General features: G+C 28.6%; 1 protein-coding gene across 1 annotated transcript; it reads right to left on the reverse strand.

Moving 5' to 3' along the window:
- Positions 1–3,021: 3,021 nt before the first annotated feature.
- Positions 3,022–11,938, reverse strand: scaf (inactive serine protease scarface). Its single transcript, XM_031919565.2, has 10 exons — positions 11,724–11,938; positions 10,001–10,114; positions 9,396–9,730; positions 8,946–9,147; positions 7,807–7,955; positions 7,148–7,519; positions 4,919–5,073; positions 4,078–4,361; positions 3,385–3,638; positions 3,022–3,272 (listed from the first exon to the last, which is right to left on the reverse strand). The coding sequence occupies exons 2-10, from the start codon at positions 10,086–10,088 to the stop codon at positions 3,123–3,125; spliced, it is 1,989 nt and encodes a 662-aa protein (XP_031775425.2). The 5' UTR covers positions 10,089–10,114; positions 11,724–11,938; the 3' UTR covers positions 3,022–3,122.
- Positions 11,939–13,414: the final 1,476 nt, after the last annotated feature.

The following is a 13,414-nucleotide window of genomic DNA, read 5'->3' on the forward strand; positions in this document are numbered from 1 at the left end:
AGCGTGTGAATAGAATTGATAAAGAGCGTGTGAAGAGGAATTGATAAAGGAGCGTTTGAATAGGAATTGATAAATGAGCGTCTAAAAGAGGAATTGATAAAAGAGTGTATGAAGAGGAATTAATAAAAGAGCGTGTGAATAGGAATTGATAAAAGAGCGTGTGAAGAGGAATTGATAAAGGAGCGTTTGAATAGGAATTGATAAATGAGCGTGTGGAAAGGAATTGATAAAAGAGCGTTTGAAGAGGAATTGACAAAGGAGCGTTTGAATAGGAATTGATAAATGAGCGTCTAGAAGAGGAATTGGTAAAAGAACGTGTGAAGAGGAATTGATAAATAAGTGTGTAAAGAGGAATTGATAAAAGAGGGTGTGGAATGGAATCGATAAATGACCGTGTGAAGAGGAATTGATAAAGAAGCGTGTGACGTGGAATTGATATAGGAGCGTGCGAATAGGAATTGATAAAAGAGCGTGTGAAGAGGAATTGATAAAGGAGCGTTTGAATAGGAATTGATAAATGAGCGTGTGGAAAGGAATTGATAAAAGAGCGTTTGAAGAGGAATTGACAAAGGAGCGTTTGAATAGGAATTGATAAATGAGCGTCTAGAAGAGGAATTGGTAAAAGAACGTGTGAAGAGGAATTGATAAATAAGTGTGTAAAGAGGAATTGATAAAAGAGGGTGTGGAATGGAATCGATAAATGACCGTGTGAAGAGGAATTGATAAAGAAGCGTGTGACGAGGAATTGATATAGGAGCGTGCGAATAGGAATTGATAAATGAGCGTCTAAAAGAGGAATCGATAAATGACCGTGTGAAGAGGAATTGATAAAGGAGCGTGTGAAGAGGAATTGATAAACGAGCGTGTGAAGAGGAATTTATAAAAGAGTGTGTGAAGAGGAATTTGATAAAGGAGCGTTTGAATAGGAATTGATAAATGAGCGTCTAAAAGAGGAATTGATAAAAGAGTGTGTGAAGAGGGATTAATAAAAGAGCGTGTGAATAGGAATTGATAAAAGAGCGTGTGAAGAGGAATTGATAAAAGAGTGTATGAAGAGGAATTAATAAAAGAGCGTGTGGAAAGGAATTGATAAATGACCGTGTGAAGAGGAATTGATAAATAAGTGTGTAAAGAGGAATTGATAAAAGAGGGTGTGGAATGGAATCGATAAATGACCGTGTGAAGAGGAATTGATAAAGAAGCGTGTGACGAGGAATTGATATAGGAGCGTGCGAATAGGAATTGATAAATGAGCGTCTAAAAGAGGAATCGATAAATGACCGTGTGAAGAGGAATTTGATAAAGGAGCGTTTGAATAGGAATTGATAAATAAGCGTCTAAAAGAGGAATTGGTAAAAGAGCGTGTGAAGAGGAATTGATAAAGGAGTGTGTAAAGAGGAATTGATAAAATAGTGTGTGGAATGGAATCGATAAAGGAGCGTCTGAAGAGGAATTGATAAAAGAGCTTGTGGAGAGGAATTGATGAAGGAGCGTGTGAAGAGGAATTGATAAAGGAGCGTGTGAAGAAGAATTGATAAATGACTCTGTCAAGAGGAATTGGTAAAGTACTTTGCACGTCCTTATAGCAGGAGAAGAACGTTCCCTCGTAGCAAATTAAGAATTTGTCCATCGCCCGCGAAGAAACTCCACACTCGAGACAGCGATTCTCGAATCCGCGTTCGTCGGCGTGCGAAGAAAACAGCGTTTCAACTTAGCCACATCTTTTTTAGCGAAGAAGTTTAATTTTTGATTACTTAAGGTACCTGAGAATTATATTTTTGCGAGTTTTTTTTAATTTAGATTTTCTTTCATCCTTCCGGATCGTTTTCTTTGTTCAATCGCCAGAAAAAAATAATTTTTATTTAAAAAAAGAAATAAGAACAAACTCCGTATTGTAGGAATCCAACCGAGGACCATTGATACGTCGTTTGTCAGTGATCTTTCAAATTTCATCTATTTTTCGATGTTTCTTTTAAAAGATTCAATTTCCATCCTATTTTTCATTTTTTTTTTTTTCATTTATTTCGTTTATGTTCCAATATGTAAAAATTTTTCTATTATGATAAAAAAAATCATTCAAAATTATACCGAAAAAACAAAACTCGAAAATACGAACAAATATATTGGAAAAAAAAATTAGAGTGATTGAAATTATTTAATTTTATCTAAAACTTTTAATTTTAATTTTTAATTTTTAAATTTACAATTTAATTCTTTATTAAGAATTAATACGAATTTTTAGTAACATTAAATTTTCATTTTTAAAAATTTTCAGATAAAAGATTTTAAGTTCAATTTTAATTTTATTTAAGACTATTAAAACGCAACAAATAATTAAAAAAAAACAATAAATTTGTCAAAAATGTATAAAGATACATTTAAAAAAAAAAAAGAGCATAACTAAATTTTTAGAAATTAAATAGATTTGCGATACTGGTAATTCAAACAATAATTCAACGGAAACGATTAAAAAATTAAAATAAGAATAAAAATATAAAGAAAAAAAATATCGTTGAATCTTTTTATAAATCTCATAAATTAATAATAAAAAAAGAATGAAAAATATTAAAATTAAAAATCTATAAACGTAACGTAAAAACGAAAAAAAAGAAACCGATAATCATTGATAAACTAATAAAATAAAATAAATGTTAATATTCTTACAATTATTATAGCGAACGTGAATTGCGACGCAATGTCGCGTCGAATTGTATACATATCGATTAAACGTAGTCGGTTTCCGAACACGGAACGGATCGAACGTATTCCTTTCTGCTCTCCAAATAAACGTTTTGCACCGTGTAATGTAATATTCAAATATTAGTAATTGTTCGATAATTAAAATATGAAGATAGAAACATATATAAATGCCTTGTATAAAATTATATATACGTAAATCGATGAAATGGAGGATAATTGTTTATATCGAATATAACGATACGACCAACTAAAGAACGAAACGATTCCAATCGCGCTACCTTCGAAATTAATTAAATTGAACGATCCGATAAAGCTTAGTAATTTCGCATAAGGATTAATAACTTTATTAATAATTACTATATAAAACGAAACGATCGAGTATTAAATAATATTGCGAATAAAATGTATAAATTGATTCCGTTTTAATTTGGAGGTAGATATTGATTATCCGTGGTCAAAGTGCTTTTCCTGTAATCCTTTGAAGTCGAGTTTCTTTTCTTTTCCTCGATGGATGGAGATTCGAACGTTATTCGTTTCAACCATGATACGTCTAACGGAGCGAACACGGCGATCTGAAATTGATTTTGTCTTATTTTTTATATTAAAATATACACCTGTAATATCGAGTGACGAACGATTCCAAAAAAAAAAAAAGAATAATTACTAAATAGAAAAGTGTCTTACTTGATTCGTTGGAAGACATCCCGTGTCTTGACTATAAATTCCAACCAATTCGTAAAAACCGTGTTCGTTTTGACAAGCGAGAGGACCTCCGATATCCGTTTCGCAAACGTTGTTAATTTCTTTTTTAGGTGTAACGCAAATAGTTCCTTCTACGGCGTTCGTTTCCAAATTTGTCTTTAGCGATTCTTCCTTGCAACGTTCCCTCGACAATACGTTCATGTTCACTGCGTGCATGATCGCACCGGCGTAATGTGCTAAAACCAAACCTGTCATTAATCCATCGATTCGCGTACCTTTCGATTCTACGTACTCTTCTCGATTATTCGTACGATTCCTGCGTTTTGTCCGATTATCTGTTTTTCGTTTACGATGGAATTTAACGAATTGAAAACGTGCGAAAAAAAAATTAATACAAACATCTCGTTTAATCTCGTGTTATTTACGAGATACGATATATTTTATTGCCTTTCGAATAATCGATTCGCGAATATAATAGCGATAAATATTTTGGCTAAATCAACGAATGAATATGTTGAACGCGAGAAAATCAATCGCCCTTTTATCGTTCGATCAAAATAAAAATGAATTCGACGAGTATTTTCCTTCCGGATTCTTTCATTTTTAAGAGAATCGAGTTTAGAAAATGTAAAAATAAAACTTTATTTTTATCGATATATATATAAATAATATTACCTTGAAGAATGGATTTTCCCCAACCGGTTGAGATGCACGGTCTGTCTTTTCGTGATAAATACTTTGAATCGGGTAAACACAAAGGATTTATATGAAGATCGAAAATGATAGGACTATCGAGACGTAATGTCGCTAGATCGTATTCTCCGTATCCTTGTTTGTAATCGGGATGTATACTGATGGACGACACGTTGATGATTTGGAAAGGCAATGGTTCGTCGCTTTTCGATTCGTATCCCAATTTCCATTCTCCTAACTTTATCGAAACGTCCTCTGGCGAAAGGCTTGATCGATCGATAAAATATTTCGATTAATGAAACGTTACACGGGGAACGGGTCAAACTTAATCGAAGTTATGCTAAAAATAAAAGATAAAAATTGTAAAACGTAAAAAGAGATTCGACTTTGTTCGTCGATCGATTGAAATATTTTATTTCTTTATTTTTTCCTTTCTTTTTTCCTTTTTTTAATTAATTTTTCTCAAAATTTCTCCGATACGATTTTTTTCGTGAATCGTGAAAAGAAAAAAAAAAATTTCGACCATCTATCGCCTTCTTTCTTCCAAGTTTCAAGATCGTAATTTTTCGAATATTAATCTTCTCGAATATGTTTAAATACTCCTTATATACTCGCTTGAAACGATTTTATTTTATTTTACTTCCCTGAAATAGTTTCCTTCGTTTTTTTTTTTTGTTCCTTGAATTCTATCGAGAATTCTATATTATTTTCTGTCGAAAAGAATCTTTCGAAAGAATTTTTATGTAAAGATTAAATTTAAACGTTTACGTATATATACCTGATGAAAGTGAAAAAAAAAATGCATCGTTGGCGTTGTTTTTACCTGTTGACGCAGTTAGCCGCTGTTAATACCTCTTGAATACCGATTAAAGCACCGGAACAGAGAATTTTTCTTTTCTTCGAATGTAAGACCATTGCTTGCCATGGAATTTCGGCAAAAATTGTTTTCGAATCTTCTACTTCGGGTTTTTGTTGTATCTGATGATTAAAAAAATGTTTCGTTTTTTCTGAACAAAGCTTCGATTTTTATACGATGTAAATACGAAAATACGTACGTGATAAATTTTTTGATAAATTTCGATAAATAAGTAATTTAATGTATCTTATATGTACGTATATTTAAAGTGTAAAAAAAATTTTTTCCAACATTTTCATTTTTGCGTTACGTTAAAGTTCGTTTATTTAAATAATCCATATATCTTGAAATAGAATTATCTCAATAATTTTTTACTATAAAAATTTTTTTTTAAACAAGAGAGAGAGAGTTTTTCTAAATTGCTCGTTTTATTTCTACGAGTTGAATCGAATGACGTAGAGACGTTAATTCTTTCCTTGTCGAACTTATTAATTTGGTCTTTATCAAAAATTATCGAAAATTTTTTAAACCTTTACTAAACTATTATCGTTAAAAAAAGAGATAAGAAGCGTCGGTCGATTCACCAAAAAAAAAAAGAAAAGTAATGATTTCAAGAAAGAATTTGATTTCGTTATATTTGAAAAAATAATATTTTATACTCGATATTCGATTATTCGTCTAAACTAATTATTTACAACCTTATATATATATATATATATATATATATATATATATATATATGTCGAAGATTTGTAATTTTTTTAATTATGTAGAAAATTGCAAAAAAAAAGAAAAGAAAAAGGAGATTTTTCGAACACGAAAATAATATAATATAATGAAAACTTATTAAAGATTAAGAAAACTTTGGAATCGCGTTATTAATATATATCGCGTTATATACAAAAATTGAAAATGCATCGAGTAATTTTCTTCTCGAAACGCTTTGCTTGATTAATCATTTTTAAATTGGAAATCGTTTCGAAAGTTTTCGAATATTGTACGAAATCATTGAATTTACGAATCTGTCTAAAAACTCTATGAATTCGAAAATATGTACTGCCGTAAAAAAAAAAAAAAAGGATAGTTCGTTCGTAGAAAAAAAAATTTTTTTTTAGATATTTTTAATATAACGATACGAATTTAATCGAATAAAAATTGATCGATTCGTAAAATATTATTTTTCCAGATTATCGAAAGATACGTAAAAGATAAGAAAAATAAAGAGAAAAAAGAAAAAGAAACGTGTATCGAAAATGAATATTTTCGAATATCTATTTCTATATTTTTATATGTGCTTATTCGTTAATTTTTAGTTTTCGTTTTCTAAGATTTTTATTGCGAAACGAATGACGCAAATACCTACTACCTGTGGTAATATTTATATATGGATGTAAACTTGTAGTTTGGGACTGATTACGGTCGCGAGTATGCGTGTGTAAGTAAATATAGTATTCTACTGAAAACGAGTCTCGCGTGACGGTATAGAGGCAAGAGGGGTCTTTCGCTAGGTCGACTTTGGACGTTTTGTTGATGATCCTGATACCCCACGCGCTGCGTAATGAAAAATTGCGTAAAAAAAGCTATAATTTGAATATTCGAAATCGTAAAAATTATTTTTCATTCGTGAACGTTGCGTTAGACGTTAATAGCCTACGCGTATTACGAGAAATAAAAAAAATTTTTATATATTGATACGTTGGAATATTTTGAATTTTATGCCTATGCTGATACATCGAGGTTTAAATACGGATGATCGTTTCGTTGTCTCCCTCTTTTGCGATCGGATTGGTATATGTGACGAATACAAAGCTAGAAGAAAAAAAATGCGTGTGAAAATAGGTGTTTTCTCCCACGTTCGATCGATCGGACCCGCATTCCATCCACGAGATTTTTTTCCAGCGATGAATCTGCGAGGGACGCGAAAATCGAGCTTCGTTTCATTTTTGCGACGAAGAGAGGGATCGTAGAAAATTCGCGCGATTAACGAAAAACGAAGAAGGATTGAGAGTACGACCGTTTGAAAAAAAAAAAAAATGCGCGATGATCCAAAGTCTCTCTGGATGAGTTATCGCTCGTTTTATTGGATCGAAAGAAATCGAAGAACGAACGTGATCGAATCGTGATCGAGAGCGTATAACGAATAAATATATCTATCGTATCTATTCGTATTATTTTCAAATTGTAAAGATACCTTACCTTATTTCTAATGCCGCATCTTACTTTTCGTTGTATCGCGTTGAAAGCATTTTTCTCGTTTTGATCTACGATCGGTGGTATTAAAGTTTTGGTAAAGATATCTGAATTTTCCGGTACCAACATGGGTTCGAATTTTTGTTCCATTTTGTTCGATCGTTGTTCCATGGAATGATATTTTATGATTGTTTTGCTTGTTTTAGATTGTGGTGAGTTGAATGGTTTCGCTTTTGCGATATTTAAAAACGTTGGAAATCCTTGTTCGTCGAATCCACCGGAATAATTTGCTGGAAGATTCCCTGTTGGCCAAGGATCCGTGTAATTGGGATCTCGACAACATTTGCCGATTATTCCATTGTCGGGATTTTGACAACTCTGTGGAAAGAACTCTGTGTTTCTTATCGGTTGAATTTCGCGAGAATTAAAAATAAAAATATCTTTAAATATGAGAATAATCCTAAGATGATCGATAATTTGAACGATTTTGAACTTTGAATATTATTATATATTAAATATCAAGAATAAGATATATCCTTGAATAAAAACTAAAAACTATTATATATGTATATACGTACGATATATTTGATCGTTTGAAATTGATATTATATACGTGTACGACTAACGTGTAACGTATTTCAAGATTTATTCTTATCCTTACTTACGCTCGTTGGAACGCGTCGTAAAATTTCTTTTTCCGATAACGTAACAGGCTCTGAACTGATCGTACCGTCTATAGTGCAAAATTGTTCTTCGACGCATAAAAGAGCAGCTGCGCAGCCGATCTGTACATGGGTTGGAATTGCAAAAATATCTAAAAATTTAAACGAGAAATGTGTTATAGATTTATATAAGATTTAATCGAATCGAAATTTAGTCGCGAAAAAATATTTCTATCGTGTATCGCGTTTGTTATTCCTTCGTTCGTTAACGATATATCTATACTAATTATTTTATTTTGCGATCGGCGAATTAAGAAATTGAATAATTTATACGATTTGCCGATTATATATACGTTATATTCTCCTATTATGTAATATATCTAGAAAACTATGAATATCGAATAAGCCGCAATGCGTTGGCCAAAGTTATCCGAAAAATATGGACAGCGATCCGATTCGATCTTCGGATTTTTTTAAAAATCGATTTCTACCTAAAACTATCGATACTTTCTATAGAATTGCAGAATTTTGAAAACAGAGATTAAACACGTTGAGATTAATATTTTTTTAAATAAAGATATTTCTGTAAAATGTATAATGTAAATTTTTTTTTTCTTTCGAAATGATGTTTACCGAATAAATAAAGAGAAAGTTTTGATGCAAAAATGGATTGGAAAATTAATGGATTATAAATAAAATTTTTCTTTCCATTACGTTACCTACAATTATTTGCTCGCTTTGTTTCAAGAATTAACGATCTAAATATTATATACTTATTAAAAACATTCTTTTCGTACATGTGAATAGGTACGTAAATTATTAATTTCTATTCATTATCGATTATTGATTTATTTTCTTTCCTTCTTCTGAATAAATATAAAATGATAATATTCGAATAAAAAAAAAAGAAAACGATCTAAACATTTTTTTATACGATGAATTAAAATTCTTTTCTTGGTTGATTAAAATTCGGTTTATAAAATTTTGTAATGTTTATTCTATATTCTACCGTGAATTTATAATTATGTATAAGATATTACGTATAATATTCTTTATTAATACGTGATATCTTATTAATTTTATGTGTTCGAATAAATTAAAATAAAAATGTGATGCGTAAAAATATTTTAAATAAATAATACTTTGTACGGAAGATCCGATAGGATTTGGTTCGGTTTCTTCTATCTTTCCGAGCGCAGCTTCAACGTTTGTGGACGATTGCCCCATTTGAAAACTTATATTGTTAGATTTATTTTTCACGTTTCTTCCAGATGTTTCGAATCCCTCTTCCAATTCCTTTTTTATCGTGCAACAAACTTGATCGTAAACTCTGCATTGTTGGATCTGCGTTATCGTTACAACAAAATTCTCTGGTAAAATCCAAAACGATAGATACGTCGCGAAATAGGCATACGTATTGGTATGTATATATGTATATGCGTTGTAAATAAATATAAATAAATCTTCAAGTTAAATGTAAAAAATTTATGGGATGGAATTTATTTTTTTTTTTAAACGCGTGAAATGTACTAATTACACGATATATATGTAAGTAAATTGTAATATTTCGAAAAAGCACGAATGATATTTACCTTAGTGGACAAGTAATAAGAGATATTTTTGGCGTAAGAGATGTAGCCATTTACGCAATTATTTTTGTCGATGCATGTTCTATTTGGTCCGATACAACTAATTGTAAAATCATTTTGTTGTTTTGCAAATTTTGCGCCATCGTCGATTTCTTCTCGTTCGTAATTTTGTTGAATATTTTCGAATAATAATGCTTTTTCTTGTTCAGAATTTTGAAATATTTCATCTTGTTCTTCTGGTTGAAATATTACTTTTTGCTGTTCGGATGGTTTAAATGTAACTTGCTGTTCGGAATTTTGAAATATGATTGATCCTCGTTGTTCAAAATTTTGATATGCTATTCGAATGGAAAGACGATAATGATAATAATAATAAATAAAATCGTAATAACGATAATAATAAAAAGAAGAAAATAAAAATTTTTTAAATGTTTGATTAATTTTTGATATCGATATTTTCTTTCTTTGTTATTAAATTTTATTTTTATTTCGAATAAAATAAATTTGCAAAAATAATGGAAAATAATCTTAATATTTTACCATGTACGTATATATATCTTATATTGAAATATTAGATTTTAAGAAATCAATTACAATATGGTACAGACCTGTTTGAGAAGTTTCGGTTTGAAGTGAATAAGGAAGTCCGTTCGTTGAAAAAATAATAGTAATTAATATTAATGACCCGATGAGCATTTCTTTTGTTTTTTTATTATGTAAATCTGCAAAAATGGCGATATATATTATATACGATAGAAAATTCGGTTATCGATATATTAATAATATTGTAAAATTGTAAATAATTTAATATACGCTTCGGTAAAAGGATTTCGTTTTCTTCTAATCATATTCTTGATTTATCGATCGTTATCCATTATCGCGCATTCGTTGTTCGATATCGACTGAATCGATAATAAAATTATCATTTTTGCGTAAAATTTCTTATTATTTAATGATTTTTCAATGGTGACGATTAAATGTACCAAATTAAATATGTACAAAAAAAAGAGGCAAAAATCTACATACGTTATACGGTAAAAATCATATTTTAATTTCGAATGTAAAAAAAGAAAAAAAAAAAAAATAAAGAAGATTGAAAGTAAATACGCTTGTATTTGTACACTATATTCGTGATTAAATACGTGTGAAGAAAATATTACTATATACGTATATATATAGATATTATAAAAATGCTGAAGAAATTGGAGGGGGGAGAGGGGGAGTATGGTAAAAAATATGAAATTTTAATTTATGGAAAAAGGAAGATCCATCACCCGGAAATAGCTGATCCAGGCCACGTCTCGATCGAAAGAGAAAGGAATACGCGTATACAGAGATTCACGATTTTTACTTTTCTAATGTCCTACATTCCAAGAATGATATTTTGGAGCTCGCGTCATTCTTTCGTCGACCTCGAGAGTGTTTCACTTTGCCTCTCTACCTTCTTTTCTCCCCTCTTTACTACTCTCATTTATTCATCAATTTTTATTAATAATTATTATTTATAGATGTAATTTTAAAAATTTTATCATGTATTTAATCAAATGCTATAACCATTTTATTTGCTATTCGATAATCTATTACGAAAATTTAAATAAAAAATTTAATTAAAACATACGTATATCTTGAAATTTTCGCATATATATTTATCGACGATGAATTTGTAAAACAATTCTGATTAAAAAAAATCATATTAGTTATATATTAATTTTCTAATTATAACAAAAAGATTTGAAATAATGAGTAACGATTAATATTGATTCTAAATAACTTATCGATGATAAATATGTATGTTTTAAATGACTATTCGAATAAATTACAAAAAATAGACATATTTTTATTTCATGAAATATTATTTGAAAAGAAAGAAATTAAGAAATAATAATTAAGAATAAATAAAATAATATCGTAAATGAAAAAATTATTACTAATATTAATAAATGAAACGAAATTGAATGTAGATATATTTTCGATTATATTCGTCAAAAAAAAAAAGTAATTTTACAAAATGATAAATAATGTGAAAATGAAAAAGAATAGAATTAGAATAGAATGAAAACAATTGGATATAAAAATATAAAATGATAATAAAATAAAAATTGGTCTATCTAGTATTCCAAGATTTGGGATTTACATCATTTACAAAACTTGATAACAGAGAAAGATGTAGTAAACTATTATAATTTTACAAACGGAATATTTGCTAAAAATTTGAATATTATATTATATATTTCTATTTACGATGTTTATATGGATAATATTTGAAAATTCGAAAATAAACTATAAATATAAATATATATAAACTATAAAATTAAAAATAATGATACTTACCTATATTCGATAAATCCGTGTATGATGAGTATCGCTAAATGAAATTTACTTTTCCACGTGATACCTAAAAGAAAGTTAATAAAACTGGCACCGCTTTAGTATTCGTTCTTCTTTTATATCGATTCGCTGATCTTCGATATCTCCCTACCATCCGAATCGTAATTGCAACCTTGTATCTACTTATTTTGGACGTATCATATTCAAAAATTTCTTAACAATTGGCAAAATAATTTTCTTAATTTATTCTCTTTTCCTTCTTCCCTCTTCTTCTGCCAACTCCTTTTGCACTTTTCCTCGCCCCTATTTATCTATAATGCGTACGAATATTTATGAATAAAAAGTTTTAATATTTATATTATTTTTTTATCGTATCATTACTTTATATATATATATTTTTTATATATAAAAAAAATAACTTTGTTTTACATAATACAACGAAACAATTGTAACGCAACTTCTTATTCTTCTTATCTCTCGGATTATTCTCAATTACTTTGAATCTTTTAAGCAAAACATTTTTTAATTAAAAAATAAAAAGTGATTATATTAAAATAATCATAAATATATTAAATAATTCAATGTTTAAGCAACATACGCCTGTGCGTATGAAAATGTATATATTTTTATGTATACGTTTTAAAAATAATTCATCATATTTATATTATATCTAATATTTGACATAGTTAATGTTTAAAAATTATAAAAAATATATCAACTTTTAGAAAACTTTAAATTATATTATATTTGTAATAATTTATATATATATGGTTAAATATAATTAATTTAAATTTCTTAATACGATGAATGCATAGTATTACTCGTCGTATTATAATATGATTGTTCCCACTTTATGTGATCATTTTAATATTGTCAGTTTTAAATGCTTCGGTAGCCCATCTATCATTTTCTATTATTAGAAATTTTTTATCTATCATTATCTATCGAGAAGTTTGAATTTTGATTCATCACGTTATATTGGCATTTTTTCGTTAACTATTGACTGTTACTTGTATAAATGTTCGTCGTATATATGTAAAGCTCGAACATATATATATCGACACTATTTTAACTTACGAAACTCATCCTCCACAATCTTTTGTTTCGCTTTTGTTATTTGAATATTGTTATTTTTTTTTTATTATTATTATTTTTTCAATCATCGAGCAATTTTTTTCACTTCAAGAAATACAAAATCTAATATAAAATTTTATTTATATGCGTGTTACATATTTTGAAATTAAAAATTCGTATTCTTAATATGCCGTATAATAAAATTACAAACATAGATGACCGTATACTAAAATTTACACGGAATAAAGTTTTATATAACATAAATATGTAAATATATTTAGATATTTGAAATAGGGATTAAATTATGTATATATGTGTATAAATTTTTTCTTGTTATCTACAAAATTAATATATGTATGAAATTTTAAATAGATAATCAAGAGCAATTGATTGACGATTAATTTCGATTCGATTTCGATTAAACTTTCAACTTCTCTTTTTTATCTGTTTTTGAATTTTGATAGCTCTTGCTATCCTCCCTCTTTTTTGAGCGCGTTTTCTCTGAAAAGTGACAAATACGAAACGAAAATCCCTTTGTTCGATTCGATGAATGAAAAAAAAATATTGTTGTACTGAAAAATATCTTCCCTTCTCCTAACTTGAATATAATACTTTATTTC

Source organism: Apis florea, unplaced genomic scaffold, assembly GCF_048593485.1.
Source record: "Apis florea isolate Af1SG1 unplaced genomic scaffold, ASM4859348v1 contig_2272_pilon, whole genome shotgun sequence".
Taxonomy (NCBI): Eukaryota; Metazoa; Arthropoda; class Insecta; order Hymenoptera; family Apidae; genus Apis; species Apis florea.